This window comes from Peromyscus californicus, unplaced genomic scaffold, assembly GCF_007827085.1.
Source record: "Peromyscus californicus insignis strain IS unplaced genomic scaffold, ASM782708v3 Scaffold_17__1_contigs__length_78620276, whole genome shotgun sequence".
NCBI lineage: Eukaryota > Metazoa > Chordata > Mammalia > Rodentia > Cricetidae > Peromyscus > Peromyscus californicus.
The window spans coordinates 42,195,885-42,221,610 of NW_026294469.1; the positions used below are offsets into that span (position 1 = coordinate 42,195,885).

The following is a 25,726-nucleotide window of genomic DNA, read 5'->3' on the forward strand; positions in this document are numbered from 1 at the left end:
CAAGCTCCAGGGCGATTAAAAAAAAAAGGTAGATGATACCTGAGGAATGATAGACAAGTTTGTCCTCTAGCTTCCAAGTGCGTGTGCGTACGTGTACACACACACACACACACACACACACACACACACACACACACTTAAGAAACCTGTAGAATTCTAGAAAACACAAGAAATGCACACAGGGATTCCTTTTCATCTTTAACCCACCGGAAGGGAGACAACAAAACCCCTGAGAAGGACGAAGGAGGAAGGGAAATATCGGAGACAGGTGATTTTATTGGCTCCCAGGAGTGGTCTGTGCCCCGCTAGCAAGCACAGCTTGCTGTATAACATCATCACCCACTCCTGTAGTTCTTGGACCTGTGGGAGGGGGCCACCTCTCAGATGGGCTCATCTTCAGCACCTACAGCAGCCTAGGAGAACTACTGCACCCTTGACCGTAGCGCACTCTGAACTGGATGGGGGTCTACATGCAATGGCTACTCAGTGTGGAGGCATGAAGGACTGGCTGTTTTCCCGGAGAGGACGACTCTGAAAGCATTCCAGCCCCAGAAGCTCCTCCGCCTTTAGCTGCGCCTATCATACATCGCTCAGTCTCTAGCGCATGTTGATCCCCCAAAGACTCCCCAGGAACACTCTCCCCCACAGAACTCCACACTCGATCTCAGCCTAAAGGCTAAGAGGTCTCCACGCAGATCCCCCAAATCTCCCTTCCAGACTCTGTTTCCCAGGTCCTTTGGGTCTGTATTTTCTTTTGGGGGGGGGGGTCTATATTTTCGACCTAGACTTGGGTGACTCCTGGCCTCGCTAAGCAATGGCCTCCTCAACATGCTTCACGTCCACCCTGCACGGGACGCTCATCCTCAGTGTGTTGTGAATGATGCTGTTGTGCTCATTCTCACAATCTGTCTCTCTCACAGGGCTCACTTCCAGCCATCCGACTGTGCTAGAAAGAAACCTTGACACATCACCTCACGCTCTGTCTCCAGGTCCCGTGTGTGTGTGTGTTCCTCATGCATCCTCATCTCTGTCGCCACCGTCCTGACCAGGGTTACACCGTCCACTCAGGGCTGCACCGTGATGTAACTAACCTCTTCGGTGTCCTCACAGCCACAGTGAAATCTCACTTATTTGCTTTTTTTAAAAATTCCAGTTTATCCACTTGTTTTTATCAACAGATAGTTTGGGCTTGTAGATCAAAGTCCAAAAAGTATTATAGGCATACAAATCTCGAGCCAAGAGATAATGAGGGATGTTGACAAATTCTTAGCTATTCTTCCAGGAATATAATTGTATTCTCTTCAGGCATCTAAACACATTCTCCCTTCTTTTTTTCTCTGATTTTCATCTGTTCTTCACCCAACCTTCTCCCCTGTCTCCACCTTTCCAAGAAAGCCTTTGTTGGCCTTAAGTTACTGATCTTCTTGCCTCACCTTCCCAAGTAACTGGCATTATAGGTGTACACCACCATGTTTGGCTCCCTGTCTGCTGTTTGCAAATGTACTATCAGCATATGGTACACACTGGTCAACGTGGATTGATGATACCCTGAAAGCAAACATCTGGTCCCTTCCAGCTCTGGTTCAAAACTCTTTTAGACTTACAAGGGCTCTTCCATTAAATAAGTCGTTCTTTAGTATGGAATGCTAGGAGCTCCACATAGTCTCCAACTTACATACTGATTAATTTATTTTCAGATAGGGTCTCACATAGCCCTAGCTGTCTAAACTTGTTATGTAGCTGAGGATGATCTTGAACTTCTGACCCTCCTGCATTCACCTCCCAGGGCTGGGTTTATAGACATGTGCCACCATTCCTCATTTTATGGGGGTTGGGAATTGAACCTAGGGATTTGATTATGCTAGGCAAGCACTCTACCAACTGAGCGACATCCACACACCTGGTGTTTTCGTTAGAATCCAGCTGGGTGTGGTGGCACATGTCTGTAATCCCCACACTCAGGAAGCAGAGGCAGGATGGTCACAAGTTCCAGGCCAGCCAGGACTGTCTAATGAGACCCAGCTTCCAACCCCAAACGAAACTAAACTAAGATATTAGTCTCCCCAAGACCCCAAGAGCTTAGCCTTGCTAAGCTGTTACTTAGTGGGCTGGAGACCCCTGGCTGCCCAGTAGCCCAACCCATTTCCAGTTCCCACAGGTGCAGGCAGTACCCACCTTTCTCTCCAGCCTCAGGTGCAGCCTCACATCTGTCCCCTCTTTTGCCATGTTGACACATTTCCGGTTCCTGTAGCGCTCCGTTCCTTCCCTGTCACACAACACGGACTGCGGCTGCTGCCATACCAGCTCCCTCGCTGTCCTTTCCTCCCTCCGCACCCTCGAATGTGTCCCTTCAGGGCTCAGAGGCCCAGCTTCCTGGCATCCCTTCTTCCTTTCTTGCAGCCCTGCACTTTCTCACTTCTAGAATGAACATATTTTCTTGCTCTAACTCTGGATGTCAGTGCCTTACAATTGTAATGACCCAATTAGTAGAACTTAAGAATTGAAGCCAAGTAAATGCCTGTAAAAATACCACCTTCCTATCTGTCCAAATGTCACAGCCGGAGGGGCAGTGAGCTTGCCTGTCCCCCTACACGCCCACCAGTCAGCATGTAGTAGATGCTCAGTAAGTATTTTGCAGGTGGGGTGAAGTAAGACTTGATTTTATGGATCCTGAAGTTTCCTCCCCGCCCCCCCCACTGCCCCCTGCAGGTGTTTTAGCTATCCAGATGGGATGGATTGATGTCTTCGCTTGGCTCCATCTTTCTGGGCAGCCCCCCTCTCTCTGCATCTGTGTCTTCATAGACTGAGGGGGCTCTCTAGCTCAGTGTCCTCGAATGCAGAAACCACTTATGTTTCTTGTTATATTACTTAGCTGCTGTCCTCAGGCCTCATCTGAATCGCCTCTCTTGGATTTCCATGAGATAGTGTTTCCGATTTACCCCTCTCCCCTGCTGATACGTTTTCTTGTTAGTGTTTTTCATTGGTGTGGCCGGTGAGGCTGGCATTCGGGAGGATGTTCTAAAATGTTCTCTTTTTAAGACAGACATGTATACATTGAGGGTTCTGTGGAAGTGTGTAGGACTCCATGGAATGGCTAGACTTCAAATACGATCGCTTTTGTGAAAAATTTTCATTCCCCCTCTCTTGTAAATCATCTGCTCAGTTTCATTTAGTAAGACTGAATTATTTTATAAACACAATGGAGGACCACCCTCAGGACAGAATAGGGAGCGTGTTTGCCACCTACAGCCAGGAAGTGTTTCAGATTTGTGTTATGATATCTCAAACAAATAAAGTAATAAGTGGAGAATAATCTTATTTCAGTCATCTTCATTTTTACTACTCAAATGCTGCTTATTACACTATATTCACCCAGATACATACATCTCTGATTATTATGCAAACTTTTAGAGATCTAGATTTGATTTTTCCCTTGACATTGACCATTAAATATAAAAATTCATTGGCCTATGAATCTGTTTCTTTCTCTATAAAGCTTGGGCCAGTTTCTCGGCTCTTCTACACGTCTACGGCCCCTTCATTCCTTCCTCCTTCCTCTTTGCATTCCATCTGAGTATCCTGGCCAGCGGGAGCGCACTCTTACCAGAGACTCGTGGCTTCTCTGTGCTCTGCCCTTCCTGTGTTAGTGGTGAAAATGTCAAACAAATGAGCTCCACCTGACCTCTGACAGTGCTCCTGTTTTTACTTTTTATTAAAAAAAAATGGCAGCGTATTTCCCCTTATCTTTTAGAGTCTGCTTAAGACGTAACACAAAGACTTTCTTTACATCTAAAAAAAGTCTACAAACTCCATATTGATTTTTGCCTCAGAAGATCAAATGATACATGACTTTTACATATGAAATAGACGACATATAATTTGAATACAGGCATACACATATATGTAACATATATAGTTTGATGTATATGGAACACACAAAGCACTGTACTACCCATAAGGTGGCCTTTCTCTATTTGAAACACAGTTAGTGAGCAGAGAGGTTATAGCTATGAAGCAAAAGTGAAATTCTCTGGAACTCAGAAAGCTAGAGCTTGTAGCTTAGGCCTGCCCTTAACTGATACGTCATGCCAAGCAAGCCGCTGGGTCCTGTTGGGCTACCGTTTTGCCACCTGTAATGAGGGAGGGTCAGCTTAGTTCAGTGATTCTCAGCCCTGACCTCACCTCAGGCCCATCTGAGAGATTTGTGTGATCTTTAAAAATCCTCTGTGAAGCTACTGCTGAGGAGCCAGTGAACGATGCTCCAGGGTCTTTCCGGGACTCCAAGCGCCGTGTCTTTCCTCCCTGGGATGAGATGAGGTACGCTTCAGTTACTGTAGACAGGACTGTTCGCTGTGCTAGATTTGTTGGTCATGTGGTTCTGTGGAAGAAACTCAGGTGACACAGTTGTACCCACACGTGTGATCCACCTGTCTCCTTCCAGAGCTTCCGGGTTCCCACACCTCTACCGCTGTCTTTGAGAGTTGAGGATGCTCATGTTGTGAAGGAAGCTTAGCTATGGCTGTGCTGAGGACAAGTGAGCTGATATGTCATGCCAAGCAAGCCGCTGGATCCTGTTGGGCTACCGTTTTACCACCTGTAATGAGGGAGGGTCAGCTAAGTTCAGTGTTTCCTGCCACAGTTCTGAGCCAGTGGTCAATACCCATATCAATAACTATAGCATGCATGGCTTTGTTTCTTGCCCTCACCAGTCTTTTTGCCAATCATCTTCAAAATTTGGCATATTTTTTGACAAGGTCTTTCCCTGTGTTTCCCAGGCTGGCCTGGAACTCACAGAGATCCACCTGCCCACCCCCTCCCCCCATGTTCTGGGATCTATATCAGAGAGCATATACCACCACTCATCTTAATCTCCTGATTATTGCCTAATTGTTAATCTCTTTGACTCCTGAAATGACCAACAATGATCTATTCTTGACTTAGTAGTTACTTTTTTAAAAGTTTAAGCCTTTCGCATAGATTCTAATCACCTTTAGACCCATGGCATGACCAGTTAATACTGGATAAATATTGTTAACACGGTAAGGTATTGAAAAGAGAAACCAGGGCCGGGCGGTGGTGGCGCACGCCTTTAATCCCAGCACTCGGGAGGCAGAGCCAGGCGGATCTCTGTGAGTTCGAGGCCAGCCTGGGCTACCAAGTGAGTTCCAGGAAAGGCGCAAAGCTACACAGAGAAACCCTGTCTCGAAAAACTAAAAAAAAAAAAAAAAAAAAAAAAAAAAAAAAAGAGAAACCAGGAATGGTGGCTTACACCTGAAATCCTAGTACCTGAGAGGCCAAGGCAAGCAGATCACTGTGAGTTCGAGGCTACTGAATGATACCCTGTCAAAAATAAAATAGAACAAAAATTTTTAAAAGAACAATAAACTTCAAGGATTTAGATTTCTCCCATAAAGAAGCCTTTTATTTGATATGTCTTCCTTCTCTGTCACTCTACTATCCAGCAAGGACCACCTCCCTCATTTTAATCTTGTCTCTTCCTACAACCCAAAGAACGGTGACTGCTCTTGACATCAGGTCCTGTGATGAACTCTTTGACATCACACCTTAGCCTCCTGAAAGGAGACTGAAAGATGAGGACACCAGGCCCCCAGAGCAACATTGCTATGGGATTGCTGGCCTCTTTCCTAAAGTCATCGACGCATGATCTCACCCAATCCTCAGAGTGACCACTTCATGTGTTTCCAAGGACCACATCCTTGGGCTTGGATGTTGCTGCTTTTCCGCAGTCACAGTGCTCGGAAATAGTGGAGTTCGAATCTAGGCAATCACCAAGCCACGTGCCTATTATTTTTAGAAGTGTTGCTACCACTGTCCTTATTTTACCTCTGGGGAAAGAGGGCACAGAGGGTCGATAAGATCACCATCTTTAATAAAAGCCAGAGTCCAGACAGGAGCCTAGGCCTTCCTGATTTTAAGGCTTCAGCCTCAAGCCCCACAGCTGTTGGCGCCCCTTCTTCTTCTAGCCATCTATCCATGCCTCTCTCGAGCCCTCCCTGAAACCTGAGTGGACTTATCCTCCTCTGTTCAAAACCAGCCTCAGTCTATTATCTGGGCCTTAAATAATTTTAAAAGTAAATTTAAGGAACTCTGAGATCTGTCATTTCTCCCCTTCCCCAACACTAGTGGCTAGAATCCCCCACCTGCTAGGGCAGCCTATCTCCTTCTATCCCCTCAGCTGCCAGGCTCTCCTGTATCCAGGTATCTCTTCTCCTCTTAGCTCTTCAGTCAGCTCCATGGCTAATACCTATCTTGTTCTGGAAAGGCCTGGAGGGAGGCCTTGGTACTCTGTACCTAATGCAGTGAGATCCACCATTTCTGGGCACCTCCAGCTCACTCTGTCTCTCATATCTGAAGGTCTCTAAGCAGGGTGCGGTGTGGAGTCTCATATATTTCAAGTCATAACTGTGTGAATGTTGAAGGCAAAGGCCATACAAGAACAGCACTGAGCATAGACTAGCTGCTTAATAAACTGGCATTGGCTGAGTTATTAATTTTTGATAAGCCTGATTTTTTCCCTCGAATGATCTTATTATACTAATTTGGGGGCCAGGAAAACACGCTTTCACATGTTTGTTTACTAGGGATGTTTTGAAGTATGTGTTACTGTGTTTATTTAAGGGCTGGCGAAACTGACCTTCTTGAACTCTCACTGTTCTAGTGAACGTCCCTTCCACAGTCATGGAAGCCATGTGCCGACAAGACGCCCTACAGCCCTTCAACAAAAGCAGTAAGCTTTCTTCCTCCAGCCAGCAGCGTTCAGTGGTTTTCCCACAGACTCCCTGCAGCAGGAATTTCACCCTCTTGGATAAATCTGGGCCCATCGAGGCAGGATTTAACCAAATCAACGTGAAGAATCAGCGGGTCCTGGCCAGCCCAACCTCCACCAGCCAGCTGCACTCAGAGTTCAGCGACTGGCACCTTTGGAAGTGCGGCCAGTGCTTTAAGACTTTCACGCAACGAATCCTCCTGCAGATGCACGTATGCACACAGAACCCGGACAGGTGAGGCCCAGGGCTTGCCTTCCTGCAGCACCTTGGGGGAAAGCCACTGCTTAGAGACGCCTGCCTGCAGGCTGGAAGGTCTCAGAGTTGTGTCAGGCCTCAGCGGTGCCTCCATCATTTTTGAAGGCTGCACAGACAGGTTGGTGGCCTCTGAGAGGCGTCTGCGCTCACTATCCCAACAGTGATGTCCAAGTTTAAAAGGGAGCAAAAGAGAAGGAACATTTATGAATATCCGGGGTGGAAAATGAGGTCAGGATAATCAGAATCCCCTCTGTCTTCCAAAGATAATATAGCTGGCTGCCGGACGGCTGTCACAGCCATTTCAGAGTTCACCTCCAGTGTGCCGTGAGTATGATCTTAATTAAGTACTAAGAGGTAATGAATTGGAATTTTTTGCTTAGTACTATTTTTCTTCAGAGCATGCAAACCCATAAATCCTGCAGACCTGTCAAAAGGAAATACCCACTCGGCTAGTGATACGGAGGAAAACAGATGCCACTTATTCAATAAACTAATATCCACACAGAAGAAAAATGTTGACTAGATACCTCAGAGTCAAAGTTGGCTTGAAAGTTTGTCAATACGGAATTTTATGGCCATGAACTGAGGATGAAATTTAGCTGAACAAGTGAATTAAAATTTCAGGTACTCTGACGAGTGGCCCAGTAGATATAATGGAACTATTATTTATGAATCAAAACTGGTTTATTTGACAGTCTGGATAGCGGGGAGCGTAAAAGACAAAGATCAAATTAATTCAATAGGAAGGCTGCCTGTGTTTTATCTCTCCTTCACATCCTACGAGAACTTAATTAAAACCCAAATATCCAAGAATAGCCTAGAGAAAAATTCACCTTGAATATAAAAGTCAAAAATAATTTTTAAGGGCAAGGATTAGACATTTGGAAGCAGGATTCCCGAATTGTTTTCTTAATTTTGCTACTCATGAACCTTAACAAAGCAGGGCACATGACTGTTTGCCTCATAATGCATACACTCAACTCTTCTCTTAGCTCTGCACCACACGGCAGCATGCGTGGGAGATCCCAGGAAAGGACAAGGGGGTGGAAGTGTGGTAGAAGGGGTGGGCATATTCTAATCTTAGCTTCAGGGTATTTGTACACATTCACATCTGTACACATTTTTATTTGTGTCAATCTAGGGACTCGTTGCTTAGCCTCAAGCATTACCGTAACTAATCAATATGGAAACATTTACTTTAGGGCTAAGACATTTGTGTCTAGGTGCTCAGCAACACACTTGTGCTGTGGAGGTGAAATATAAAAACTGGAACATTTTCTATTTCTCTCCCATGCAGAAAGGCTTTTCTTAAAAGTTTGCAGGCATACATATAGCCCCAATATGTGTCTTTCTCAGCTTATACATCATTTCAAGACCAAAGATACATTTAAAGTCTTCTCATAAAAAGTAAGTTCAGGTGTATGGGTGTATTATTTGCAAAGGACAATTACATGCACAAAATACCTCCCAGGGAGATTGTTAAGGCCAGTGATGATTGTAAGCAAATTTAGTGTGGCTGGTAAATCCCTAGGTGGTATGAGCCCCCTTCTGTGCTAGATCCTGATAGGTTCATGTGACTTAGCACCCAGAAGTGGTGGGGGAAAGTCTCAGATGAGGTGACGTAATAGGTGTTTACGATCAAGGCTAATGATTAGAGTGACCATATTACTTAGGAAGTGGGTTCTTAATTTGTCCCTGTGCTTTGTTGGTGAAAACATGAGCAGTAGTTGACATCATTAATTAATAAGTTATAGTTAAGAGCCATGACTTGAAGAAAGGGAGACTTTTTAAGGACAGCGTAATACAGTGCAATGTTTCTTAGTAACCATGGCGGGGGGTTGAATTACGTCATCAATCTGAGATGATTTTTGAAGATGAAATAGAGGGAAATGCCTAGTCATTTTATCTACTAAGTTCATGCAAGATGAATAATTTATTTTTACCCTTAGACTTTGGAGACAGGGAGATGCTCTCAAACAATCTCTAACCACACAAGGAAAAGCTAAATAGGAGAAATGTCAAGAACTCCATAAATGTGATGTGGGTATCACATTTGTTCCTAATGGTTGCTGACTTTGGAAACTTACCTGTTATGTGTGTGGAGACACAGCTCTGCTAAATAGGCATATATTCTTTGGTGACAAGCTTCACAGCTGGGCATTTGTCTTGGGCGGGTTGTACCCACTCATCCATAGCCAGATGGCCCTCATACCCCTACCAATATCAAAATCTATGCTCAAGTTCCTTACATTGAAAGATGTGGAATTTGCAGATGACCTATGCAGATGCTCCTGTATACGTTAAATTATCTTTAAATCAATCATAATAATATCCCAAACAGTTGTAAATACTATGTAAATAATTTGTATTGTTTAGGACTACTGTCAAGAAAAGTCTACATGTATTTCATGCAGGCACGTTATGTTTTTGGAGTAGTTTTCTATCTCTGTTGATTAGAGACCCACATATAGGGAGGGCCAACTGAACAGTAAAATAGTTTAACAGAAACATTTTCCCTCTCCTTGAAAACTCAGTGGGAAACTCTAAAGAAAAATCTCACTAGGAACAGAGGCCAGACAACAAAGTAAGAAGGTAAACAGGTCCAAATTTGGAGCAGGTCCCTGCATCTATGGTCCAAATCATTTTTCAATCTGCAGAGTATTTGGCCTTGAAATGTCAGACATTTGAATCTTCATCAAAGAGAATGTATGCTCTATATCTGTGATCTTTTTCACGTGGGGTACCATCCAAAAGTGTAAAGAGGAGGTCTGTGGCTACCCAGTGGTGTTGGCATCATTTTTCATCTCTGACTTACACATAGCGAATGCAGGAGAAAAATTAGTTTGATCTGACAAAGTAAGAGTCAGAGCAAAAGAGAAAAAAGATCCATGAAGGTCCACAAGCCATGGATTGCTCGCTTTCTTGATTTCATTCTGTTGATACGAAGCCAACAGATCCCCACATCTTCTTCCTTTTCTCGGGCTACCAACTCCTCCCCACGTCCGTGGGTGATCCACAGGTAAGTAGTTGTTGGAATGTCAACCAACCTAGATTCTGTTTACACAGTTTGTAAGCATTTGAATTTCTATATAAGCGTATTGCCCGAGCCAGGGCAACTTGGCTTACTGTTGCCGGGACCAGGAGGTTCTCATCCCCTTTCTCTTCTGTTTTCTTCTGCTGCAGAAACTCTCAATAAGGTTGGGAGGGAGGGGACTCCGGGAATGGGTGAGCGAAGCCTTTGATCACAGTTGATTATTTCCTGAATGTTCTTGTTTTCACAGAGAATGCATTTATAGTGCGTATCTTTATTTTATACCACTCTTTCTTTTTGCTGTCTCTCTTTTCTCTACACCTTTTTTTTCCTCTTTTGATTGTTGGTGCCCCATGGGAGAAAGTCTGCCTTTATCTCCTACACCATCAGCTGTTCGCAATTGTGTTTGAGCACCATTGACTCTAATAGAAAAGGATGGTGCTGGATGGTGCTTCCTTTTGGGAGGAGCCTGGACGTCACCACCACAGAGTCTCAGAGGGTGTCTTGTTCTTGTATTCTGCCCCTTGCCATGCAAGTGCTAAGATCATCTTTCTCCTTTCCAGTGTTCTGTGGACTCTTTGGTTGTACACTTCCAACACTTTCCCGACGGTTCTCTCTGCCTCCACATGGCTGGCAGTGACTTAAGCAGGGCCCCTCTCAAGTCTTGTGAGATTTGAGCTTACATTGCCTGTCACGGAGCAAGGAGAGGATGTAGCCCCAAGTGAACAACTTTTATCCTAGAGGTTTTTCATGCTATAAAAGGAAAATCAAAGGAGGATTAATAATTTAAAACCAAACCACGCTTAATTTTGTTAAATGTTTCATCCTTTTCCTATGTACACCAAACCAATTACAGACTCAAAGCAAATGAATTGCACATTTTACTGGCGTAATCTTTGGCAGAGGAGCTACCAGTGACAGAGAGAACGTCAGGAGATGAACGGAATGGTCTCACTGCTTTCTTTCTGCTTAAAAGTCCACCAGTGTTGATTTATGCTAAGTAAATCCACCCACACGTTGTCCTTTTCAGTTATTTTATAAATGTGTATGTAGCACTTTCTAGTTTTTCCCGAAGCTCAAGTTTTCCTGTGTTGGAATTAGCCACATGAAGCTATTTCAATCTCTGTTAATGGAAATGAAGCAAAATAATGCACCATTGAAAGGCTCAGCTGCTCCTCATAGCTATCGGCCCTGTATCAGTTCGTGCAGCTTTAGACAGTCTCCACTCTTGACCTCCTGGCTTTAGATCCCACCCAGCTCCCCGCAGCTCCACAGAGCTGTGCACTGTGAGATGCTATCCCTCTGGGTTTGCTTTGAAAATGACGGGAGGCTGTATGTGCATGATGAGTTGGGAGAACCAAGTGCTTTTGAAATACGCTTCCCAAATGCAATGATGTCAGATCCTGGACCCAGTGGCGCAAAACACCCATGGATGTATCCACATGTGCTTTTCTGGTATGATACATCCAATGGAGATGCAATTTTAGAGTTAAAATGGAGTCTATCCAAAAGTTTGATAACTAACTTTGCCAGGCTTTGGGAAATTAATGGAGGTGCTGGGGTTCGGGTAGTAAAGTGCTTGCCATGTAAGTGTGAGGACCTGAGCTCCATCATCAGCACCCACCTAAAAAGCTGGGCCTTGTGGCCCACGCCATTATCGCAGTGTTAGGGAGGCAGAGACTGAAGCCTCGCCTAATCAGGGAGGCTTGGGTACCAGTGGCAGGCTGCCTCAAAGAAGAAAAGATGGATGGCTCCTGAGAACAGCACCAGTGGTTGACCTCAAGGCTGCCACATGCACACACACGGACACAACCCCCTTCCAAAAATTTAAGGGACATGTTGGAAATGGCAACTTACTCTGTTCTGAAGTTCCTCTGGTGTAGCTTAAATATGGCTTTAGAAATATGCACCCATATTCTAATCTCCTGTGGCCAGTTGTTCCAAAAGAAATTGTAATTTCCTGAGATTCTTTCCTTAGAAAGTATGTTTCTATTTTTAATGTATTCCTATATCCATATTTAAATATTAACTACAATCATTTTTAAAATTACTTTTTGATCATTTTCCCCCTCCTTCACGAGTATTGGGGATTGAACAAGAGCCTGTCTGATATTCTTGGCCATTTTACTGTTTTTTAAGACAGCGTCTCAGTAAGTTGACCAGGCTGGTCTTGAACTTGCTCTGTAGCACAGGCAGATCTTGAACTCATGATCCTCCTGTATCAGTCTGACAAGAAGCAGTGTTTACAGGCCTGTAATGCCAGGTCTGTCCTCATTTAGTCATTTTTTAAAGGAAAATCTGAAAATAGAAGAACACAAGACTTAAAAGACCATCAACGACTAACTCTGTACCTTCTGTGGGTTTTTTGTTTTCTTTGGATATCTTGGAACTCGCCATGTAGAACAGATTGGCCTGGACCTCACAGAGAACTGCCTTCTTCTGTCTCTCTAGTGAAGGTGTGTGCCACCACTCCCAACTTCTTTGGTATTGTTTGTTTATTTTTATTTGAGACAAGGTCTTCCTGTGTAGCCCAGGCCCAACTTTTATCCTCATGACTCCTCCACTTTCTATACATTTCTAGACTGTTAGAGACTGTTACAGTAACAAGAGCTCACTTAAGATCCAAATCTTCATATTAATAGAATTAGGGTCTGCCAAGATGAATGTCAGTAGATGCTCTGAAGTCACTGTACGGTACCTAAAAATAAAAGCATATAATTTTGCTTTGTGAAATTTATTAAATCAGAGTTTGTGCCTACATTTTGATACAAGATTTTCTTGTTATTCAAAAATTCTCAAGTTTTTACCAAAGCATTAAGATTGTCCATGTTTTAGAGTATATACACACAGAGGGAGGGAGAGGGACAGGGAGGAAGAGTGGGAGTCTTCCATATGCAGGGAGCTAGCTGCAACCCTCATGCAAGGAGGCATCACATTAGTGATGCTGTGATTGACAAGCATCTTTGGGGGACATTGGTCATTTTCCCTAAAGCAGCAGGAAAACATGATGGTATAGGAAAGAGCACCCAGGTGAATTTATCCCCTTTCTAAGTGAATGTGAAGAGAGAGGCCGGTGAAGTTGAGGGACTTGCCAACATCCCATAGCTGACTGGAACCAGAGCTTGAAGTTGAACTCACCTTTCCTATTCCAGGCACTTCCATTTGGCCAAGGTGTGTTCCACGTAGTTTTTAAAACGGAGTCACAGTGGCTGGGGAAAAGGCCCAGTGGGTGAGAGTGCGTGGTCTTTCAGAGGACCCCAAGTTTGGTTCCTAGCACCCGTATTGGATAGCTCACAAATGACTGTCACTCCAGCTCCAGGGAATTTGATGGCAGCCACAGATGCTTGTCCAGACTCATTCTTTCTCTCTCTCTCTCTCTCTCTCTCTCTCTCTCTCTCTCTCTCTCTCTCTCTCTCACACACACACACACACACACACACACACACACACACACACACACACACACACACACACACGTCTCACGTCTCAAGTGATAACTTTTTAAAGACAGTTCACACAAGCCACTGGATCCCTAGCAAATACTCTCTGGCTGGTCCTGGGCAGAAATGATGCTCTTTGATTCCACCATCTTCCCTTGATGACAGAATTCGACATCAGCCTTTCAAATCTGCTCTGTGAACCTCTGCCACTGTGACTATCAGCATAAAAAGGACGGGTTGACTTCTGACTGCAAGAAATAAATCACCCCAACTTTTGACAGAAAGGTTAGAAAAAAAAGGAAAAGATTAATTGGTTTTATTTAGTGGCTTATTGTTTATAGTGATAGCTATTAAAAATAGATAACCAGAGGCTAATAAATGTTAATGGTCCCTTCACTATTAGAAAAATCAATTGTCAGTGAATATAGCATATATTAATGTATTATTTTGTTTATGATCCTCAATAGCATATAAAAATTTCATCCCCAGAGAACTATTTTTTGAGAACTCTTTTTAAGGTCAACATTTACTGCCAAGAATAGATTTGCCAGGAGGATATTTTCCTCTGCAGGCAATTTTAACGGCCTTCAAAGCATTATTTTATAATTATAATAAAATGCATGTGCAATTTGTCAAGCTTGATAAACTCCTTTCCAAGGGCTCTTACGTATTTCTTTGAAACCTGTTTGAGAGCAGTTAGATAGATTTCTAAATGTAAGTAATTAAAATTGTATAGTATTGAGTTATTGACCAATGCTGGACTATTAATCAAGCTAAAAAATTCTACAATCAGTGCTCAGTGTGCTGAAGCCTGGTAAAATAATAGTATTTGTGTTCAGTGAGGCAAGTAGCCGCAATTAAGCACTTCAGTTGACAAATGAGAGGGTACACTTTATTTTGCACTTAATTGAATTGTTGTACATGCTCGGTCACCATTGTCTCCCAACCCTTCAGTTGGGTGTCTGGACATTGGAGTTTCTGTATTTGCTAATGGCAGAGCAATTAAGTCTGCCTTTGCCATTGGCTTCCTAAATGCAGCCAACAACATCTGCGCGGCAAACCAGGGCTTACTTCGTGAGTGCAGTGGGGATCCTTCAAGGCAGATTATTAATTTCCTGAAAAAAATTTTGAGAAACAAATTAGAACCCTGTCAGGAGATGATTTGAAGTAGCTTTGAATAGGGACAACTCCTCACCTTTCCTATCACTCACTGGATTCTGCTTAAGTAGGCAGAAGAACTTCTGACGGAAATTTAATCTATTTTATGAAAACCCGAGACTGATTTACTTCTCATGAGCTGGGAAATGTGTGTGCTGATAATCTTGCTAATTACCAGGTATTTGTCCCAGCTTCCTCCCATTGGCTTTTGAATCACAGTCACCTCCCTACAAGCATGGTGACAGTTGTCATTTCTTGCTGCCATCCATCATTCCTTGCAAGTAGATTCAGCAGAGGAGGTAAAATTCAAGAACAAGACTCACGGGGCTGGAGAGATGGCTCAGTGGTTAAGAGTACTTGCTGTTCTTGCAGAGGACCTGGGTTTGGCAGCTCACAACCATCTGTAATTCCAGTTCCAGGAGATCTGACACCCTCTTCTGAACTCCGTGAGCATCAGATGCACATGTGGTTACATACATGCAGGCACTCAGCATAGACATTAAAACAACATCAACAACAACAAAAAACAGAAAAACAGGACTCTGTGGATAAATGGGATAGGTGAGAAGTTGGGATTTCTTTTTCAAAGAGACCCATCTGGCAGGTCTGGGTTCATCTTAGGTAGACCCCAAGGCAGTCTAGCATTTATTAAAGTGTGCATGCAACTTGGCCACGTGCCCATATTTCCCTAACACTTGGAATAAGGTTCAAACACCCTATGATGACCTTGGCATCAACATCTCATCCTTTAAGGACAGTTTGTCCTCAGTTGTCTGTGCCAAAACCATGAAAATAGCAACGGCTTTCCATGCCCCACTCAGAGGATTACTGTAAAGATTAAACTAGATAATTGATTTTAAAGCACTTTGAAAAGGAGAGGATACTATGGAACCATAAAAGACAATTATGTATTTTCTTTTATACTGTTTGCCTTAATTAATCCCATGCTTATGTCTATAAAGCTTACAAAAATACGCCGGTATTTGCTGGTGAGGAGATCAAGACATGCAAATGGCCGTTCCTGAAACAGGGTGATTAACGCAGGAAGGGAATGCTCGTTTGTGATGTGTCTCATCAGCTCTGTGAAGTTTGTCCCTGTGGCAACAAGGAGTAGAACTCAGAGGCCAGCGCTCTAAACTCAGTCCTTGGTTGAACGTCGCTGAAGTCCCATCCCTTTTCCCCACAGTGCTGACCGACACAGGACACCATGACCAGTCACTCTCTGTCTGTTGCAGACCCTACCAGTGTGGCCACTGCTCCCAGTCCTTTTCCCAGCCGTCAGAACTGAGGAACCACGTGGTCACCCACTCCAGCGACAGACCTTTCAAGTGTGGCTACTGTGGTCGTGCATTCGCTGGGGCCACAACTCTCAATAACCACATCCGGACCCACACTGGAGAAAAGCCCTTCAAGTAAGTCGTGGCCAGCTGTCCACCCTCTTCTTCTTATCTTTCTTGGGTGCTGGCTGATACATGGGCACACCTTTCCCAGCTCAGCCCAGCTGGTGGAGAAGGCTACTAATAAGGTTGGTGTCCATGCTATAAGAGACTCTCTTGGGTTTCGTGACTGACATTTGGACAATGAAGTCAGGAAAGCTATACACTGGTCCTGGCCCAAGGTTTGCAGTCTCAGACATGAGATGATCTTCTGGGGCCTGTTTTCTCATCAGTAAAGAAAGAAGGTATAAGTAACTAACTTCAGTAGTCTACCTGTGGATCTGTAAATCTGAACTCTATTTAGGAGTCATGCCGAGATCTCATGGCTATCGGCAAGCTCCCATAACCATGAGAAAGGTGGTCACAGTCTAGGATGCTTGAGTAATCCTCTTGGAGAGTATGAACCCTTCAGAATTCTAATGAATGTTACTGCTTATTTCATCAGGTTGATGAAAATTAAAACAAAAACAAAGGGCATATTGACTTTTGCAGTATACAGAGACTGTGGGTAATGGCATTTGAGCAAGATTTTGTTTCAACCTATAGTCCATTCATCAAAGCAGCAGATATTTGAACTATGCAAAATGGCCCATCCATCCATCCATCCATCCATCCATCCATCCATCCATCCATCCATCCATCCATATGTGTTCATTCAATAAGAATAAATGCCTGCTTTTCCATTGGTCGTCCTGCTAGGCACAAAGAGATACAAAAGTGAATGAGACTCAGCCTCTTCCCATCTTGACTTTGAAGACCTCATACTCTGAGGGGAAGTTCAATCAATCATTATTACAACAAAGGATGAAAAGTATGACAAGACATGTATGTACATTGTTGAGGAGTATCAGAGAAATGTTACCATTAGATCTGTGTGGGATACAATGCTTAACATATATAGGAAAGGATCAGCAGGAGTTTGCGGTACATACAAGGGAGAAGAGGCTGTTTCCAGTAGTTCAAACGGCAGGGAGAGTCCTGGAACCTGCACACATCAGGCTGCTGGTCTCAGAACAGTTGACCCGATGAACTCTTTTCCCTCTGTGCCTTTACATTTCTACTCATTTGCTGTGCTAGCTTTCCTTACTTGGGAAAGAAAATTTAAAAACACAGATGTCTACCCTTATTCACCTAAAGCAGGACAGGAAATGATTCTGTCGGTAGGAGACTAAACTAACTCCTTGCTCAGACTTAGCCAAGTAGTTTCCTACTCTGTGTCCATCCTAAGGCTGGGTACAGCTCATGGTAACAGTGACCTGTTGGTCTGGGTCCCGCCTGCCTCAATGATCTGTCAAACAAGGGAGGGGCTCATAAAAGGTTGCCATGTTTTATCTCTACCTACCATTCCTTTAAAATTGTTAATTAATTGATTATTTGTATGTGTGTCTGGATGGCATATGTGTAGAGATCAGAAGACAGCTTGGAAGAGTTGGTTCCCTCCTTCTGCCGGGTGGGTCCTGAGGCTCAAATTCAAGTTGTCAGGTTCAGTGGCAAGCACCTTTACCTGCTGGGCCATCTTTCCAGCCACTTTATCATTGTCAACTACGCTCTTTAATGGTTTGATTGGTTATATTAATAGTAAAAACATTGGTTATTCTTGTCTGTGTGCTTGTTTACCACATAAAGTCTTTGGCCTAAGTGGGACAGGATGGCACCTAAAATCAACCTTACGATATACTAACCAAGCTCTATCCTTGTAGGCTGCAGTAGTCCAAAGAGGCCACCTTTCTGAGGGGCGAGTTGGCTTGTCCCTATCTATAAAATTCCCTGTCTTGGGTGTTTGTGACCTGCCTGATGGATGTTGTCACCACACTCAGGTCTGATTCCCAGGAGCTCACAGATTCTGTCTTTGTCACTGTTCTGGAGGTAGAAGGTAACTATGCCTTTTTGAGAGTTTGGGAGGATCGAGGATCCCATTGGTCCCTCATATTAGAGAGGGCACCAAATGGATTCAGTGCCAGCAATCAGATTGATTTTTATCCTGTTGCAGTGTAAATAGATTTTAGTAATTAATTGAAGCGGTTTCAGGGTCAAGATGGGAAATAGATTTCTATTAATGTTAAGGTGTTACTTATGTGTAACCTCGTTGATTCCACTCAATTTTTTTCTTTAACATCCTGTTTTTGTCATGTTTCCAATAGAGTTGCCATCTTAACTTAATTTTAATTCATCAGATTAATATTTGAAATGTTTTAGTGGTCGTGTTTTCCCTCCTTTCCAACAGTATTGTTTCGTTCATGCCTGCTTTCATTTGGAAAAAACAACTGAACAAAAGATCATAAAGCAGCCAGGTTGTTGGATAACATTCTATCTGGCTGTTTTCATCTGTTTTCTTCTTACTTTTAGCAAAATAGCCGTATGTTCTCATATTTGAGGCATTTAAAATGATCAAATATATATGTCCAGAGGAGAGATGAGTGTATGCTTATTTTGAAACTGCAAGATTTAAACATCTTCTAGGAAATGGAAAGCTAAATCCTTTAGTGTATACAAGGTCTTTCGGGATTCTATTATTGCAAGGAAGTTTGAGAATCTTCTAACCCAGCCCATGGATATCCAACCCATGGACATTTGTAAATATTATGAAGATATCCTTTTACAAGCTTATAAAACAAACATTAAAAAACTCTTTGTTGCAGACTAGTCAATAAAAATGGTTTCCCCACTACAGTTAATTTTACTACTTCAACTAATGGGCATTGGCTTAAACAATGTTGCAGAGGCTGAAAAGAATCTTGTAAAGATGCGCAAACCTAAACTGAGCGCCCAATGCAACTTCCAAGTAGATGACCCAAGTGTCTCCATTGCCAAATTGTCTCCTTGACCCAAGGATTTTGACTCTTCTCAAAATCTCCAGGTGTTGGGTCAGGAAAAGCTCTTTTATCATCCTTACCTCTGCTGCTTAGAACTTGGCTGGAAGGACACAAAGAATGCTGGCCTCCCAAGGTGGCCAGATAAGCAGTGGTATTGTGGAGCTAGAATGCTTGCGGGCTTTGCCTCACATCTGATTAGCTGAAACCTCCCTAGAAGAACCCATGTCCTAAGTTCAAGGTAGACCCTGAGCCTGTCAACAGCTAGTGGAGGCTGAAGACGTGGGATTTCTAAGGTAAAGCAAACCACAAGAAAACAATCAGAATCAGACTGCACCAAAGGCTTTGGAGTTGAGTTTGCTCTATGAGACTGATGTCATGGGAAACAAGGAGCAGACGCAGGAGATCATGTCTTTTAATAGCAATGGCTAGGCACTGTACTGCAGGAAGGGTGGTTGGTAGAGATGTCGGAGGGCTAGCAATGAGGACTCATTTCTCCTTGGCTTGTGCTAAATGAGATTTCATAAGGTTTGGGGGAGGGGATTTATTTGACCTGAGAAGCTGTGTGGGCAGGCCAGGACTCACCATAGGAGATCCCCTCTACCATTTTTTTTAGAAGCCAGGGAAAATATACACCATGATGTTTTTGCCTTCAGTAAAGGGAGTTTGGCTCAGAATAAAGAAACAAAAGAAAATTCCAAAGTACGTCCAATATTTAAGCAAGATGTAGACAATACTCAAAGTAAATCTGAAAAGACACACCAAGCATTTACCAAGTATGAAGCCCTAGACAGTTTGGTCCAGTTCAAGTATTTTATGGCACATGGCAGATGCACAGAAATATTCTTGCAGGTTTTTTGTGTAGTAGAACTTTACATCATTTTGTGATGCTTCAGTTCATACTGTCCAATCAGCCCCTACAGTTACAGAGGAAGACTGTCAAACTGAAAAAGGGGAATCAAGGCTAATTCAGACTCTCATACCTGTAGGAAATTGGGGACTTTGTCTTTGCTGAAGCATTTGGAAGACTTTCCACATGCCTGTGTCCGTGATGTCCCCTTCAAGGCTGTGACATCAGTGCCCATGCCAAGGGAAGGCACAAGATTGCAATTCAGGGTTAAATGCCAGCTCAGCTGAAGCCCTGCTCTGACCTCCCAGAATCAAGGTACATGATGGAGTAGGTCTTTCTGATGAGTTCCATAAAACTGTGAAAATATTTTGTAGAGATTTCTCATCTGGAGTTTAAGATGATAGATATAAAACTGAAACCCTAGTCTTATTTTTTTTAAAGGTAGTCTTCTATCTACATGTATTTACTTCCTCAAATATACAAATCCTTATCATTCCCAAACATCATAGTTAGTATATCTAATAATCCATGTTTCCCAACAGGAGACAATTCCTAGGGATAGGATCTAAATTCAAGTGATTTCCCCACATCTGCCTGTTATTTTTCCTTCTGTTTGGTAAGATGATGGGACTAGACATGGTCTTTGCAGGAGTGGTCTTCTTAGGCATCATAAATGGGGAGAATTTTCTGACAATTATAACAGATTGCTCTATGTATACGAATCTCACTGAGACATTCAAGAAAGCTCTTGAGAAGAATGTGATTCTTCTCTTGCTGTGGTCATTCAGCATGGGCATTTGAGTATTACATAGAGATGTAGACTTCAGCCTTATGTAAAGCACCAGGCTTCCTGCGCATGAATTCTTCACCTTTTAATATACAGGATGAGGAGGGCAAAGGTACAGCCAGGTAAATTGTCATCCTTCACAATTGTTCAACCTTTTTTCTCTCTCTCTCTCTTTGAAATTGATCCTACAGCTTCAAAATTAAAAAAAGAAATATAATAATTTGAAAGTTTGTCAAGTAGTGAAAGGTAGTATATTTGAACACACTAATCCAGTAACTAATCAGTTTTCTAATAAACAATCAGCAGTTCGAGCCATGTCATCAGCACTCCGGTAGCTCTGGAGAGGGGATGAGCTGCTCATGGACGTTAATGAATACACCAAAAATCATTAGGTGATCAATACTTCTGAGTTATTTTCATTGAGCTGATGGGTCTGATACATTAAAGCTGACATTATACATTTGTCAAGATCACTGTGCAGTTTTTAACAGTGGGGCAGGCTGCTAAAAATATTCCTTGAAAGACAATCAAAGAAACACAACTTCTTCATCCTGACACACTCAGTTGGCGCAGGAGCCTGGAAACTTGGAGGCAGTGGTTCTCAACCTGTGGGCTGCGACCCTTTTTGGCAAAGCTCTACCTCCAAAAGTATTTACATTATGATTCGTAGCAGTAGCAAAATGCCAGTTATAGAGTAGCAATTAAAATAGTTCTATGGTTGGGGGGGGTCATCACAACATGAGAAGCTGTATGAAAGGGTCACAGCGTTAGGAAGGTTGAGAACCACTGCTTTAAAGCAGGTCACCAGACTCCAGTTTCCCAGCATTCCCAGGCATGTGAGAATCTCCAAACTGGATGGCTGTGCTCTGTTTCTCTAGCTAATTCTGTCCACAATTTCCTGAAGAGAAGGGAAAGAATAATGCTCATCAGATAATGGGGTGTGTGACTTCCTCGTCTGTGGCAGGACAGGAGGCTTCTCTCCAGGTTGATTGTGCCTCTGCTCCAATAGCATAGGGTTCTGAGAGCTGGGGACTTCAGAAGACGGCCATTGACACTCCTCTTGAATGCCTTTTCCTTCAAAGATTTGAGGAGGTCGTAGTAAAAGGATGGCCAGTGTGGCTGTCCAGTCTGATCATGCTTGAGGTAGCCCAGGTTGCTGCCATGGGTGTGTGTGTGTGTGTGTGTGTGTGTGTGAGAGAGAGAGAGAGAGAGAGAGAGAGAGAGAGAGAGAGAGAGAGAGAGAGAGAGAGAGAGAGAGAGAGTCTATGTGTGCTTGTGCACGTAGTCAGGAATGGCAGCCACAGAGAAACTTCAGCCTCCACAAGTTTGTGTGTGTGTGTGTGTGTGTGTGTGTGTGTGTGTGTGTGTGTGTGTGTGTGTGTGTGACTTTTTAGTAGATTAAGTAACCATGAAACTGATGTGTGGTTTCTGTGGGAGACAGGGACTGGCCTAAGTTCTCTGGGTTACAGCCTTTCTTTTAAGTAAAAGAGAGATCCTTGTTTTCTCTCTCAGATACCCTGGCCCACAGGTATCCTATATACTGTACTCCCTCTATAGCTGAGCCTCTTAAACCATCCCAGCACCCCAGCTCCCAGTTCTTTTTATGAGTCATCCCATTTCCACCTTGGCAAACACTAATTTTAGAAATTATTTTAACCCTAAATTTGCTTTGACTGTGACGTTATAATTAGAGTTTCCAAAAAAAATAAAACAAACAAACCCAGCCACCTATACTTGGTCCTCCCACTCCATTCCTCCCCCCCCCCACTCCTACCTCCTATCTCCATCCCCTACCCCTATCCTGACCCCCATCCCCATAGTCCCTGGAAACTAAGGCATTGCTTCCATGTGTTTCCAAATTCTGAGATGATCAGCTTTCTGGCTGTGGTAGATGAGGGGAGTAGAATTCCGGGGTTTAAATTAGCAGCGGGTGAAATTCTATTTGTCATCAATTTCTCTTTGGGGTTACCGAGCGGAAAACTGCAGCAGAGCCGCTGCTCTGATGGCTCACTCCTAAAAATCTCTTTTTGTTCTTTATCTATTTGAACTGACAGTGATCAGAGCTGGAGCAGAACAGGGTTCTCTGGAGAAATCACCTTCCCCCTGCCTATTGACAGGTCCCTCTGTTCTGCATCAGACGGGCTTTGTCCCATCCCGGGCATCCAGGCCTTGGAAGGAGCCACCAATTAAACCTCTTGAGCCAGTCAAATCTGAAGCCACTTTGGAGTGTCTGTTCTGATTAGTCAGGATGAGAGGAAGCCCATCACCCCCAAGGCCCCCCGCTCCCTGGTCTCAATTTTCTCTCTTGCCTCCACCAGGTGCGAGAGGTGTGAGAGGAGCTTCACACAGGCCACGCAGCTGAGTCGACACCAGAGAATGCCCAACGAGTGCAAGCCAATAACCGAGAGCCCGGAATCAATCGAAGTGGATTAACTGATTGACTGGCTGGAATTAAACTGCAAGGAAAGTCATGATTAAATGTCACGGACACTTAAGCAAAACCAAAGATTTCCTCTGAGCAACTTTCAATCAGTCCCAGAAAACCAAAAGCAGTAATAAAATAAGTAAGATGTTAAGAGATATTGATCCTGGCATGGAAGTCAGACCAGGAAAGAGATTATTTATTTATGACTAGGGATGAGACTGATTTTCGTGGACAGCTCACCTGGGATGGCTAGCATTTCCAGTCCAACCATGAGTTTGCTTTATTTCTAAAAAAAGTTTTTTTTTTTTTTTTTTAAAAAAAAAAAACAAACAAACTGTTATTTAATACCAAAGGGAGGATTCCTCTGCCCACAGTTGTGAGAAAGAACGCACAGGGACTTGGTTCTCATTGCACCTTTTTTTTTTTTTTTTTTTTTTTTTGGTAGTAGCATGTTTCAAGGGGACCCGTTGCACGGCCTTCCTCCTTCTGTCAAGGCCTGGCCCACCCCGTGTGGGTGACCCCAGCAAGGATGGCTGAGGCAGAAGTGAGAACCTGGCTGCCTAGCCCGGCACCACCTGCAGCCTCCGAGGTGGCCCGTGTCTGTAGTTTTCACGTCTCATGCACTTTCTTGCGGCTCCTTTCCACCCAACAGCCTGGAACTGATGCTGGAGAAAGGAAGAAAAACAGCTTCAGATGGCCAAGTCGAAGGACGAAAGTGGAGGACTTGCTTTGTCCTGTCCGGATGTCAGACACCTTTACCGTGTACGGAGCTTCACAATACAATATATCGTCCTGAAGCAGCTAGCTGAGGAAATGTTGTTTCCGGTAACATTTTAGCTTAAGAAAAATGAAAACAGAAATAAAGTTCTTTGGTCTGAGGCTGAACCGAAGGTGTCAGTCTTCAAGTGATTTTTGTTGTCATTGTTTCTGAGCAGGACTTGAGTGGATGAGCCATCGTGCTCAGCCCCACTGGCAGATTCAGTTCAGGCAATGGCGTCTTCCACTGGAACACAGGGAGGCCCTGGAGGCTCCTCCACTCCCTGCTGAGTGTGGCAAAATCATTGCCACCGGAATAGGGATCAAGGGCTATGCACCCACCTGGCATTGGGAAAATATGCTAGTGTGTGTGACTTCTGGTCCATTAGCTCCCAGTGGAAACCCAGAGCCTGAGTGTACCTCTGCAGCCCGTTTTCATAAACAGCCCGAGGGAATGCTTAATAGTAATTCTGTGGCAGGTTTCTGGTGGCTAAGCACAGCCTTTGAAGGAGCGCCTCATTTTCCGAGCTTGCTCATTGTCCTCTGGAAAGTGTGTTCGTGTGTGCACATGTGGGGGTGCACACACACACACACACACACACACACACACACACACACACACACGACATGGAGTAACTTCAGAAAGGAATAGTATGGCTCTGTTTAATATATCGTGGTATATTTGGTCCTCCAAAAAGCTCTCTTCTCTCTCTCTCTTTTGAAAAACATTTATCTTATTTTTTATTTTATGTGTAATTTGCCTGCATGAATATGTGTGCTATATGCATGCAGTGCCTGCAGAAGCCAGAGGAGGCCGTCTGGTTCCCAGGAACTGGAGTTGTGAGTCACCACGTGGGTGCTGGGAATTGAACTCGGATTCTCTACAAGAGTAACTAGTGACCTCCTCTGCTGAGCCATCTCTCTGGCCCGCTTTCTCCTCTGTTCAATTTCACTCTTTCTCTATACCTTACCACTCAACTGCTTCATCTAGAAGAGAATAAGATAGAATAGCATAAGGTAAGTGTATTGTGTCTCTAGTTATAATAATGGCTTGGATTGTGGCCACAAAGATAAACTTGGTTAATTCTGGCCTCGGCTTCCCAGCTCAAGTCATTCACCCGGAATCTTCTCCCAGTTTTTGTTGTATCCTTGTCATGGAGGTCAGATGTTTTCTCTGGTGCGTGGGAGTGCCTTCTGGTTTCACAGTTCCCTCCTGTAAGTGAGGGGGAGGCATCTGCCAATGTGTATCCCTGGGAAAGGTAAACAGAACGTGTATCCATATAGACCCAAGACCTTTGAGAAACTGACAGGTCTGCCCCACAAAGGAGCAAATGTTCACGCGTCCAAGTTGAAATATCTGGCTGAGCTTTCATAACGATGAACTCATTTGTAGGTTTCTCACTTTTTTTTTTCCAGTGAGAAAAATCAGCTTAGCGATTTGCCTCATTTCCCAGTTGAATACCAGGCAATATACCAGCTTTTGATGAGAGCTCTTCCCTTCATGTCTGGCATAGGGGCACCTTCCAGAACAATGCTCTCTGCTGCTGCTCTGATGGCTTTGCCAGCTGCTCCCCAGCTCCCACTGCATGTGGCAGTGAGCCATACCCAAACGCCCTTCTAGGGTTCTTCACTGACTCCATGATCACTTTTGTTGTTATGGATTTGTTTCATGTATCTTCAACTGAATTTGGTCAGAAATTATCTTCTGCTTAAAAAAAAAAATAGAAAATTGGATAGTCTAAATTTCTAGGCATTTTGATACCCACAATTCTCACGTTGTGGAGCCAGTCCCAGCTTCCTACAGGGCAGCCTGAGCCACTGGTCTAGCTAGGGACAGGCCTGCTCCTGCACGCCAACTTGGCACCCAAAGCGAGTCCTGCAGTCATGTGGGTCTCAAATGCTTCTCGTCAATGTGTGTGCAGGGGAAGGTATTCCTTGAAACCTCTCAACAGAAAGACCAGGAATTTTTAACATTTAAAGTATACAAACA

The 25,726-nt window shown here is 43.8% G+C and overlaps 1 protein-coding gene across 1 annotated transcript in view; it reads left to right on the forward strand.

Moving 5' to 3' along the window:
• Prdm6 (PR/SET domain 6) overlaps positions 1 to 23,283 on the forward strand; it is a 104,835-nt gene extending 81,552 nt beyond the window's left edge. The window contains 3 exon segments of the mRNA XM_052741460.1: positions 6,680 to 7,022; positions 15,908 to 16,084; positions 22,874 to 23,283. Of these exon segments, the coding sequence (XP_052597420.1) occupies positions 6,680 to 7,022; positions 15,908 to 16,084; positions 22,874 to 22,988 (635 nt within the window). The 3' untranslated portion in view covers positions 22,989 to 23,283.
• The last annotated feature ends 2,443 nt before the right edge of the window (positions 23,284 to 25,726 follow it).